Source organism: Gymnoscopelus microlampas (genome assembly GCF_963454915.1).
Source record: "Gymnoscopelus microlampas genome assembly, chromosome: 5".
NCBI lineage: Eukaryota > Metazoa > Chordata > Actinopteri > Myctophiformes > Myctophidae > Gymnoscopelus > Gymnoscopelus microlampas.
Window position 1 is genome coordinate 58787503 of NC_139942.1, and position 12770 is coordinate 58800272.

Here is a 12770-nt window from a genome sequence, read left to right on the forward strand (position 1 = left end):
TGTTTTCAAGATTTTTCAAAAATAGCTGATATACAAGCTCATAGCGCGGCACTCGGTGCCGCGATATGAGCTTGTATATCTGCTATTTTTCAATAGCCAAATAAATCTAAAGTAACACAGATGCGTTCCAGGTCTTAATGGGTTAAATGAAATGGTTTGAGGACCACCGTGCTACACTAAATGGAACAGAGTTGGATGATGGAAAAAGTTTGCTTTTCCTACATTATTAGATAAACAGTCCATAGGGTAGAGCTGGGGTCTTCAACAGGGGGTCCGGGACCCCTAGGGGGTCCGCCAAATCTTTCTGCTCTGTGGTCTTTTTCTTTTTACATTAACCACTTGAACCCTCACATCCCTATTCTGGGGGCAACATTAGCCGAAAATAGCAGATCTACAAGCTCACCACGCGCAGACGCGTTGTGAGCTTGTAGATCGGCTATATTCGGCAAAGAGGTTATACAGGGGGAAAAAAGAGCTGACCAAGTACCGAGCAAGCTAATGGGTATTTGGCCTGGAAAACATTGAAGACCCCTGGGGGGGGGGGGGGGGGCGGGGGGGCAGAGCGCCTTTGATTTGACTGTCTGTAACTGGGAGACACACAACCATCTAACGTCACTGTGTGTAAATAAGCTGAGACTTATTTGTAGTGCTTTCCATGCGGTTGAAAGCATTGCCGGTGTCGTCCCTGTGTGTGAGGAGACCTCCCCCCCATGGAGGACCAAGCTGCTCTGCCTGCTGAAGAGACGAGTGAAGAGGGTCAGCCCGGACCCCCAGGCCTTCAGACAGCAGCTCAGGCTGGGAGAGATGTCTGCCCACCCTATGGAGCACCTACCTGTCCTCATCTCTGAGGTATTGTGTGTGTGTGTGTGTGTGTGTGTGTGTGTGTGTGTGTGTGTGTGTGTGTGTGTGTGTGTGTGTGTGTGTGTGTGTGTGTGTGTGTGTGTGTGTGTGTGTGTGTGAGATTTGTAGAAGGAAATATGCACATCTCTTGGCAGATGTTGTATTTATGAATAACACATTAGTACACACTAATATGTATAGATGATGATGTATTTCATATCTGTGTTTTGTCATAACTAGGTTTACCCTGTTTCTTAGGCAGGAGGATGGTATAGACTGTATACATATTGTATATGTATCATTTGTTTGAGGGTCTAATAATGTTTATATCTGTCATTTGTCATCAAAGAGTCCACCACGGCTACAAACCAGGCCAGACTGTCCATATGCGCTAGATCACATATTTTTATTGCGGTTTTATGTATTTGTTCATATCTGACTTTCATAATGACAGAAACCTGTCCACAGTGTTTTTGTCCCAAATGGGCCACCATAGTGTTTACAAGCTGATCACAGGGCGAAATCTGGTGTGAGACTTCTGGAGGGGGCGGGGCTCATCTCACACACACACTGTGGACAGGTTTCTGTTATTATGAAAGTCAGATATGAACAAAAAAATCACACCCAGTGTGAAGTGGGCGGTGTGTGGTCATCACAACATGACTCACTAAAAAAAAAGGATAAATGACTTTTTTTTTTAAGTCCATACTGCTATTCATAGGGCTTCACATGTGTCATGTGTTTCGCTAGCCAATCACAGTCCTGAATTTGCAAAGTCAGCCAATCACATTACAGCTAGTGGTGATGACACTAGCTGTAATGTGATTGGCTGACTTTGCAAAAGTATGGATTTGCATTGACTGTGGAAGGGTTAGGGGTGTAGACTGCGTTGTAGACTATTGGCCAATCACGGTGCAGGATTGGTCAGTGTCCAAAACTCACTTATAGGGGGCGGTTACACCGCCCCAAAAAAAAACAATCTAGAGCACGACCGTCCACTCTGGGTTTTATCTCGTTCTAGGATATAATAATATCATAGAAAAGGTAAGAGAAACCAAATTCTCATTTAAGAGCATCTGCTAAATGCCTACATTGTAAATGGTCTGTCACTGTACTGTGTGTGTGTGTGTGTGTGTGTGTGTGTGTGTGTGTGTGTGTGTGTGTGTGTGTGTGTGTGTGTGTGTGTGTGTGTGTGTGTGTGTGTGTGTGTGTGTGTGTGTGTGTGTGTGTGTGTGTGTGTGTGTGTCTCAGGTGTTGGTGTGTGTGCTGTCCTGCGGTCTGAACCATGAGGAGTACCCCAGGGTGGTGTCCCAGGACATCCACAGACACCTGGAGAAGCTGAGGAGCAGAGTGGTGACGCTGAGGGGCCGAGCCGAGGGCCGCACCCTGCTGCCCTTACCGCTACGCGTGGAGAGGGCTCGAACCGACGACATAGTCCTCAGGTTAGAACCCTATACTGCCCATACCGCTATGTGTGGAGAGAGGGCTCCAACCGACGACATAGTCCTCAGGTTAGAACCCTATACTGCCCATACCGCTATGTGTGGAGAGAGGGCTCGAACCGACGACATAGTCCTCAGGTTAGAACCCTATACTGCCCATACCGCTATGTGTGGAGAGGGCTCGAACCGACGACATAGTCCTCAGGTTAGAACCCTATACTGCCCATACCGCTATGTGTGGAGAGAGGGCTGAAACCGACGACATAGTCCTCAGGTTAGAACCCTATACTGCCCATACCGCTATGTGTGGAGAGAGGGCTCCAACCGACGACATAGTCCTCAGGTTAGAACCCTATACTGCCCATACCGCTATGTGTGGAGAGAGGGCTCGAACCGACGACATAGTCCTCAGGTTAGAACCCTATACTGCCCATACCGCTATGTGTGGAGAGAGGGCTCGAACCGATGACATAGTCCTCAGGTTAGAACCCTATACTGCCCATACCGCTATGTGTGGAGAGAGGGCTCGAACCGACGACATAGTCCTCAGGTTAGAACCCTATACTGCCCATACCGCTATGTGTGGAGAGAGGGCTCGAACCGATGACATAGTCCTCAGGTTAGAACCCTATACTGCCCATACCGCTATGTGTGGAGAGAGGGCTCGAACCGACGACATAGTCCTCAGGTTAGAACCCTATACTGCCCATACCGCTATGTGTGGAGAGAGGGCTCCAACCGACGACATAGTCCTCAGGTTAGAACCCTATACTGCCCATACCGCTATGTGTGGAGAGAGGGCTGAAACCGATGACATAGTCCTCAGGTTAAAACGCTATACTGCCCATACCGCTATGTGTGGAGAGAGGGCTCGAACCGACGACATAGTCCTCAGGTTAGTGTGTGTGGATGCTACGTCCCTAACTGGTGGTCTAGGGGGTTAAGGGGGTTAACTGGTGGTCTAGGGGGGTTAAGGGGGTTAACTGGTGGTCTAGGGGGGTTAAGGGGGTTAACTGGTGGTCTAAGGGATAATAACATCCAGTGAAAAGAAGGAGGAAACTGATGGATGAAATGAATGACGATGACGAGCCACAGAAAATAAATTCAACCTGGATGTAAACAAACAATGTCTCTGTGGAAGGACGAGTCTCTCTTCTTTCAACCGGAAGAAAAACCTTGTAACCGTGATGGTCCGTTCTGTAGTTATATGACTCGTTTTCACCACAAACAACTGATCAGGAAAATAAATCTGAGATAAATGTGTTTTATGTGATAACATTGCAGTGGAACGGGTGATGCTTTTATTTTTAAATGACGTCATTTCCGGGTCTGTCTATCTCTGGAAGTCAAGGCATCATTCATAGGCTGGCGAATCACTACAAACATGATTTGTTTAAAAGGACGCAATATTGCGTCTTAGGCAGTTAATATGTTAATAAAGAGCCTTAACTAAAAATGAGCATGTGATTCATAAGTGTATATGTATCACAGATGTCTGTTGGACATTATTGAGGAGACATTACAGGAGGAACTGAATGATCATAATAGTCCAGCAGCATCAGAGACACTTCACCCACCTCTCCTTTTCCCTGTTTATTCACTGTTTGTGTTTCGGTGTGAGTGGAGAGTTTTTGTTCCCCCCGTGTCATGACATCGCTCTATCACATTATTATCCAATCAGCATGCAGCTGTGACGTAACGACTTACGAGAGTTTGCGGCTATATAAATGAGCGTTTCGCTGCTGCACTGACACTTTGAGAAGAGAGAACCCGCGATGAGAACCGAAGAATTGAACGTTAGTCACAGAGATGGTTGACGCTTGGAAGGTTGGTGTCGTGGCGGCGGCGGCAGCAGCGGCGACAACACTGATGATTACTCATTACGGTTACTCTTATGTGCGGAAATTTGAGGAAATGAAGCAGACCTGCTTCCAACTGATGGAAGAAAAGGACGTTTGGGAAGAGGAGAGACTCCAGTTCTATCAAGAAATGGAAGTTTTGGCAGGAAACGATTTCTACGCAGAGCAGGAGATCGAGGAGGAAGAGAGGGACTTGATGTCATCATCACATGTGTGTGACCTCCCCCTGGACCCGAACACGCCACACAGAAACCCCCCTTCGCCCGACAACGACACCAATGTGACGGAGAACCATCCTTATCATCCTCACAGATTTGACTCCTGGGAACAGGTTCTGTGTGCAGAGGGTCTGACCGGATGCCGTTACTGGGAGGTAGAGTGGAGAGAAACGGTTTCTGTAGCCGTGACGCACCGAGGAGTCGGCTCCAGCGAAACGGATTTTAGCGACATTCTGTTTGGTCACAAGGACAAGTCCTGGAGTCTGGAATGTCACCGTGGTCTCCATGGTAACAGTTATACCGCCTGCCACAACGGGGTGAGGACCGTCCTCCCCGTCCTTCCCTCTGACTCCAACAGAGTGGGAGTGTATCTGGACAGTCCTGCTGGCACTCTGACCTTCTACAGAGTCTTCCCCGAGAAGCTGACACAGCTGTACACCTTCCGGTCCATATTCACTCAACCCCTCTACCCCGGGTTCAGGGTGTTAGACTTCACGTTGTCTATGTGTCAGAAAGAGGCCGAACAGTAGCATCCTTTTGCCTTGGAGGAACACTTTGAAATGATAGGTAACTCTGGAGGATCACGGCACGCACACATGCAGGCAGGCAGGCAGGCACACAGCATGTAGACCAGGTTGACTTGACACGGTCCTAGACAGCCAGGTGCAGAAGCCAAGCCTGATGAAGACCCTAAACGAGCAGGGGAGAGGAACGGACCAACTCCAGAAGAGAACCAGGAGCTAGATGGTGGAATTGAAGATCAGTCACCCCTCCATAGATAGATAGAGGAACACGGATGTGGAACAGGAATGTAGTGCAAGCAGAATGTCTTCCAAAGGCAGCTTGTTCTGCTAAGCAGACATGCTTAGTGTAGCAGTAGTGTCTATGCCTGTTGACCAAAAGCCTAATATCTCCCCCGGTCAAGGGGGGAATTCCCCTTCAGGCTAGTGGTTAAGATGTTGGCTTTCCTCGCGGGAGACCCGAGTTCGAATCCCAGGCGTCACATTAGCATCACGTTCAGGAACCACGGGTTGATGCGTGGCGGTGCCTACGTTTGACCTTGTCACAATGTGCTCTCAGTCATATATCGCAGTTTTACTTCCAGCTTACCTTCAGAAGCTTCACTGATATTTTCTGTAGTCCTCGTCTTCTTGTACACAGGCAGCTGTCATTCGCCTATAATGCCACGCCCAAAATGGGGACGCCAGGTTGAAGACGTGCTCATGATGAAAGGTGAAAGCTCTCATACTTAGTTTTTTTTAGAACACTGAAGCAGGTTGTCTTGCAGTGTCTTGTATTTTTCGCCATTCATTCTTCCTTCAATTCTAACACGATGCCCCTGTACCTACTGAGGAAAGGAAAGCCTCCCCACAGCACCATACCACTAAGGAATGTTAGGTTATCTCCCCACAGCACCATACCACTAAGGAATGTTAGGTTATCTCCCCACAACACCATACTACTAAGGAATGTTAGGTTATCTCCCCACAGCACCATACCACTGAGAAATGTTAGGTTATCTCCACACAGCACCATACTACTAAGGAACGTTAGGTTATCTCCCCACAGCACCATACTACTAAGGAATGTTAGGTTATCTCCCCACAGCACCATACCACTAAGGAATGTTAGGTTATCTCCCCACAGCACCATACCACTAAGGAATGTTAGTTTATCTCCCCACAGCACCATACCACTAAGGAATGGCCAGTGTTAGGTTATATCCTCACAGCACAAGGAATGGCCAGTGTTAGGTCATCTCCACACATTGCTCTTCCATCTCCAGAACCTTGAACCAGATGTTAGCTGGGTCACTCTTTTGCTTTCTGGCAAACTCCAGACATTCTTTGATATTCTTTTTTTAGCGGCGCCAGCCGCTCTATATCTGACTATGTCCGTGTGTCCGCTGTATTCTTATTGGCTTGGCTATAAACACATATTGATGACAACACCCGTGTATGTTTGAGCACGGGGCTCATCAAAGGCGCCGCTTCCTTCACACAGGGTGTGATTTTTTTATTGAATAATGACTTCTTTCTCTTCCTTCACCCTTACATACAGTACATGCTAGATTTGTGCTGAGCTCTTCTTATGGTCGACTTGTGCATCTTTACTCCATTCATGACTACTGAACTTAGGGGCATCTTCAATGTTCTTACAGGTCTCAGGGTTCTATGTTCCATCATTTCAATATTCTGTAAACTCTTCTAAAAGTTTTACTATTTACCCTCTGGCTTTATGGTCTACTTAATACGTATAAATCATGTGATTAAATCACCCACGATGGCATTACTGCTGTGGCAGTTGTCATGTGACGAAGTGATACGTCACAACTCGTAAACTCTGTTATCATGGTCTCGTCTTTACCGCTATGTTGTACGCTGTGTTGTAACGGTTCTATGTTGTACGCTGTGTTGTAACGGTTCTATGTTGTACGCTGTGTTGTAACGGTTCTATGTTGTACGCTGTGTTGTAACGGTTCTATGTTGTACGCTGTGTTGTAACGGTTCTATGTTGTACGCTGTGTTGTAACGGTTCCAATGCATTTCTTCTGACAAATCTCAGGAATGTCCGACTTTCCATATACTGAACACACATCAACACATTGTGAGCTTGTTGTGTGATGTGTCCTATGACCAAATATATAGAGTTTAAGGGAATAGTTTCTTCTGTTTTCCTGTAACACCTCAAACCCTGGTTGTCATGTTTCTTAGATCTACTGGTTGGCCACCCAGTAGAGTTATAAGATGATCTAATGAGTAGATCCTCTTAGCCTTGGCACTTCAGTGGAACATCAGCGGATAGTCCAAGCCTTGTCACAGAGAAAGGGGGGCATTATTTGCCAGGTGTGAACTGGTCTCATTTCAAACCTGGCAAATCAGGCAGGACAAGAGTGAAGAGGCCAGATGTCTTGTCTGTAATCTGATCTTAACAAGTCCCCATGACATGTTGTGTTATCCTTTTAATGTCTTACTGTACCACCTACATTTCTGATGAATAAAGTATTCAATCAATCAAATGATCTTATCTTATGGCATGATACCGTATCAGTGGTGGAAAGTAACTAAGTACATTTACTTAAGTACTGTACTTAAGTACGATTTTGAGGTATTTGTACTTTACTTGAGTATTTCTAATTTCCAATACTTTTACTTCTACTCCACTACATCTCAGAGGCAAATATTGTACTTTTACTCCACTACAATTATTTGAAAACTTTAGTCACTAACTACTTCTCAGATATAAACTATGATATAATGAAACATACATTAACCACTTCAGCCCTATTTTATACATAGGCTATTTGAAAATAGCAGATCTACAAGCTCACAACGCGTCGCGATGCGACACGTTGTGAGCTTGTAGATTGGCTATTTTCAAATATTTAGTACTTTTACTTTTGGTACTTTAAGTACATTTTGATGCCAATACTTTTGTACTTTTACTCAAGTAAATTTTTAATTTTGGATTTTTACTTGTAACAGAGTATTTTTTATATTGCAGTATTGGTACTTTTACTTAAGTAAAGAATTTGAGTACTTTTTTTTTATCCTCCTCAGCTCCAGTGGCTGGCCGGTGGACAGTGGTCTGCTGTACTCCATAGAGACCCTGGTGGTCCAGTGGTCGGGTCAGATCTGGAGCGTGTTGAAGAAGGACTCTGGCCTGGCCCTGGAGAAAGGGGACCACCCTGGACCCTCTGTGGAGCTCCACTTCTGGTCGGCTCAGAAGGAGAACCTGCAGGGCATCCAGGCTCAGGTAGGACGAAGCAGAGGGATCATCATCATTTCATCCAATCACGTCCCTTAACACATTGATTGCCAAGATCGCATGTGTGCGTTCTTTCAAAGCCATCGCTTCATTGCCGCAATTCAAAAGATGTCATATATATGCGTTCTTTTGAATTTTCATTGTTGTCTCCGCCAGGCCGAAGGCATGGTGGAGAGTATGTTTTCGTTCCCGTCCCGCTGTGTGTGTGTGTGTCCCCCCCCCTAGCCAAGCTAACATTGGTCAAGCATCGCGTGACACGTGACAATATGTTGAAAGGGTGTGCTTTGATTGGCTAGCGAGACGCATGACGAAATAGAGCCCTATAAATAAGTGTGTCACTTTGAAACGATGGCCCCGATTCATAACGAGGGTCGTAAATATGGTGTAAATGAAGTTCGTAAAGGAGGTCGTATTTCTGGTACTCACTAACGGACGTGCGATTCAAAAGGGGTTCGTATATGACAGAGACGTGCGTATGACCAGTTCTATATTATAATGACAGCCAGCTGGGCGTGATGATCCCGAGAGGTTCATTTACATTGCTCCACGCCCCATTTTGCACCATAAAAGGCGTGAACCGTGACTCAGCAGTTTCGCTCTGATCAAATCTGTCACTTTACTGAACAGTGTTGCCATGTCCGCTTATTATAAGCGAATCTGAGCTTATTTTTCTGTAAAGTTGCTTGTAAATATTGGTAGCTGTGGGGTGCGTTTTTTTGGGCTTGTTTCTAAAGTGTAGTTCATTATTTGGGCTTGCTTAACAATTGTTCAATTATTTTAACCGGTGGTTGTCAAATATTTTTATGTCATGGACCCCCAAGTTAATATGTAGGCTAATTTATCCCTATAAGCCCCATCTGAACATGTTTTGTGCCCGCTGGAGGCAGATTTGTGTTGTTAAAATGTTTAAAAAATCTTCCAAATATTCCACATTTTATTACAAGATTTAAAAAAATATATATAGCAGATCTACAAGCTCACTACGGTTTAATTAAAGTGCTTATAATGGGCTGTCAGTTGCTTCTTTTGGGCTTATTTTCATAGACCTGGTTGCTTATTTCTCTCACAACATCTGGCAACGCTGATGCAAGTTCAACTCCGCCGTCTAAAGAATAAAGATAACAGATGCGGTGTCGCATCGCCTTGACAACTTACTGTTCTGTCTGGAAGCGGATCACGTAATAAATGCTCTCATGTGTAATGAGAATAAAGAAGTTTACAAGGTTTAACCCCATTACAAAATAAAAGGCTAATAAAACGTGGAAAGGATATTTATAAGCCTTTTCTAATGAACATTGCGCACCTTTACCAAGGTAAAAAGATTATGAAATCCAGCATCCAAGTGGAACGCTGCTATCCGATTATGGACCAGAGCTTATTGATTACTTATTGATTAAATTAGTTATGTTTTGATTAATATATCACTGTCCTACGTCGGAATGGGGAATAGATCTTCTGGACACAGCTTTCATCCACTATTAGTTTCCTCATCAGATGGTAATATTTATTAGGCTGTTGTGTGTGGCGTTCATGTGATCAATATACAGTAGAGTAGCCTACAGTAGACTATTAGCCTACAAATTAATAGCGCGGCACGGACACTGACGTGCGTCAGTCCCTCCGCAGTCTCATTAAGACATGATAGCCTATTTTCATTATTACGTGACACTGAGGGACCTTTTCAGCTCTAAATGCGACTCATAGACTAGAAAATAAATAAAAAGCGGTGGAATCTACATCATGTCTAAGCAATACATCGTTTGACATTTATTTTTTATTTTTTTATATATATGTGTTGACAAATGTTGGGCACATACATATTTTATTTGAGGTTTGCCACTGTTGTAATTGATTTTGACATGAAGAATAAAGCATTCTAAAGACATACGCACATTTCAGCCCTGGTACGCCAGCCTCGGGGCTGACCTGAGAACGTGCGCACCTGACGCACAAAACACAGACCAAAAAATCTTTATGCATCAGGTGGATATGTACGACTTGTCCTAAATGCCGGTACGTACAAAATATGGTCGCAAATCCCTTTATGAATCAGGGCCATTGTCTACATGTTTCAAAGTGACATCAGTGCCATCAGCCAAGCTAACATTGGACATGTTAGTTTGGCTGATTGAACATGTCTAACTTTAACATTCACCTTTTAACAAAAAACGTTTTTGTTGAAGATATATCTTTTACCCTACCTTTAAGTTTTAGAAATCATTTTTAGAATCAGCCTCAGATCATAGTAACAATGGCTATTCAATGGTTGATTTGATTGTGGTTGCTTGCCACCTCTATATCTCATTAGTTATTGCTATAATAATATAATTACTATGATATAGTAACATGTTCTATTTTTAGTAAGAATTAGAACATTCCCAACATTCCCACAACATTAAAATAGCACAGGTCTGCTGGCGGAGACTTGTGCTCCGAGGAGCACATTTTCTACTTTAATCTGTGATCGCACTGTTCTGTCAATTTTTCATCATCAGTTTCGTCACACTCACCGGGTTCCGGATTCATGACGCAGATTCCGTGTCCGGTTCTCGGAGGCCTTTTTTAGGCATTTTAGGCGAGAATAGGGAAAAACACGTTTTTTTCACACGGTATAAAAAGCAAACGGAGAGCTCCAGTTCCACTTTCTTTAGTCTGGATGACTAACAGCCATTGTCGTCGTCGTGTATCACATCCAACTGAAGCCCGATGGGCAATCTGCGAAAACGTCACATCCGGGGGTCGAGGGGCTGAGCGAGTGATCGAGGTGTCTATTTGCTGCTCTCTGCTGGTCGATCTGTCGTATGTGTTTAAAACCACAGCCAGACAAACTATTTTAATGAAAAATTACAAAATAACAACAACCAAAAAAACACGAAAATCGCTGCCACAGGGGTGAGTACATTATGAACTAGAAAATGTGCTCCTCGGAGCACAGGTCTCCGCCAGTACTGTTCCTGATTAATCAATTAATTAATTGTTCCTGGTTGAGTTATGACTTCAAAAGCCTATATCTCGGCTCCTGTGTATTTTTTGTTTTTACGATGTATTTTCGACTATTTTCAACTGGCTGCAACTATGGAACGGATTACCGAATGTTTTTAATCTTTTTCCCCGGATTGTACGAGACCTCTATGTGTGTAATGAGGGGATCACCGTGAGGACGGTGATCACTGAAAATGTTTTGTGACTACTTGAAAAAGGTCCAAAAATGGTTAAAATTCCAGGCACTGGAGGTACCCTGTTTTGAAAAACCCCTGGCACTCAATGTGTTAAGTGTTACTTGATTAATCCTGTCTAAAGTGTTACTCCGCCATTTCTCAGCCATTTCGTGATTATTCCTGTCTTACCTCACTTTGAAAGAGACAAAGACTCTTTCAAAGTGACACATCTATTTATAGGCCGTTGATACGTCATGCGTCTCACTAGCCAATCAGAGCACACTCTTTCAACGTATTGTCACGTGTCACGTGAGGCTTGACCAATGTTAGCTTGGCCGAGGGGGGGGGGGGACGGAAAGTGAAAACATAGTCTCCTGGCGGAGACAATAAACTCTGGCAGTCAATGTGTTAAAGGACCACTTCACCCATGTTCTACCTATCTTCATATTACTGGTCCTCATTAATGCTCATTATAATAATATTATATCTTATCTTCATATAATTGGTCCTCATTAATGCTCATTATAATATGCCACCAGAGGGCTGTGGACAATTCAGAAACCTGCCTACCAGTGACATCATCGATGGGGAATCCAAGCTTGTGTTACCAAGCTATAATGGAAGCCATTGTTCTCGCGTTAATAAAAAATCACACCCTGTGTGAAGGTAGCGGCGCCTTTGATACATTATGTCATCGATATGTGTTTATAATGTGTTTATAGCCATGTGTCACGTGAAGCTTGACCAATCACTTTGTTGACGGGTCTGACCAATCAGAGCGTTGACGGGTCTGACCAATCAGAGCGTTGACGGTGAACACGGACAAAGTCAGGTATAGAGCAGGATCCGCTCTATACCTAAAGGTATAAAGCGGCTAGCGCCGCTAAAAACTAAATACAGGCTCCACCTCCAAAGTATATAGTAGTAAATATGTCTAGAACTCACCAGCTCCAGAGACCATATTACTAATAAAGTTGATTTTCTTTTGTTGTTTTATCCTCCCCCCATTTATACCGTCTTTATATATTTGAGCTATTATTATTATCATTATTTGTATTATGATTATGATTATGATTATTGTTATTACAGATCCAGAGCTCTAAGGTACAACACATCATGGAGATCCTGAGGACGGTTCAGAGCAGCTACTACCCTTCTTTCAACGACATCTGTCTGAAGGTCGACCAAGGTAGAGCTTATAGATCTGATGTCACAATCACTGCATCATCACCAAGGTAGAGCTTATAGATCTGATGTCACAATCACTGCATCATCACCAAGGTAGAGCTTATAGATCTGATGTCACAATCACTGCATCATCACCAAGGTAGAGCTTATAGATCTGATGTCACAATCACTGCATCATCACCAAGGTAGAGCTTATAGATCTGATGTCACAATCACCGCATCATCACCAAGGTAGAGCTTATAGATCTGATGTCACAATCACTGCATCATCACCAAGGTAGAGCTTATAGATCTGAT

General features: G+C 44.1%; 1 protein-coding gene across 1 annotated transcript in view; it reads left to right on the forward strand.

Annotated features, from left to right (window-relative positions):
* Nucleotides 1-819: 819 nt before the first annotated feature.
* Nucleotides 820-12770, forward strand: part of dnah9l (dynein, axonemal, heavy polypeptide 9 like) — a gene marked incomplete at both ends in the record, with an annotated part of 207600 nt that continues 195649 nt past the window's right edge. Inside the window, 4 exons of the mRNA XM_084057033.1 lie at nt 820-849; nt 2092-2282; nt 7920-8115; nt 12375-12474. Coding sequence (XP_083913159.1) covers nt 820-849; nt 2092-2282; nt 7920-8115; nt 12375-12474 — 517 coding nt within the window. The remainder of the gene's footprint in view (nt 850-2091; nt 2283-7919; nt 8116-12374; nt 12475-12770) is intronic.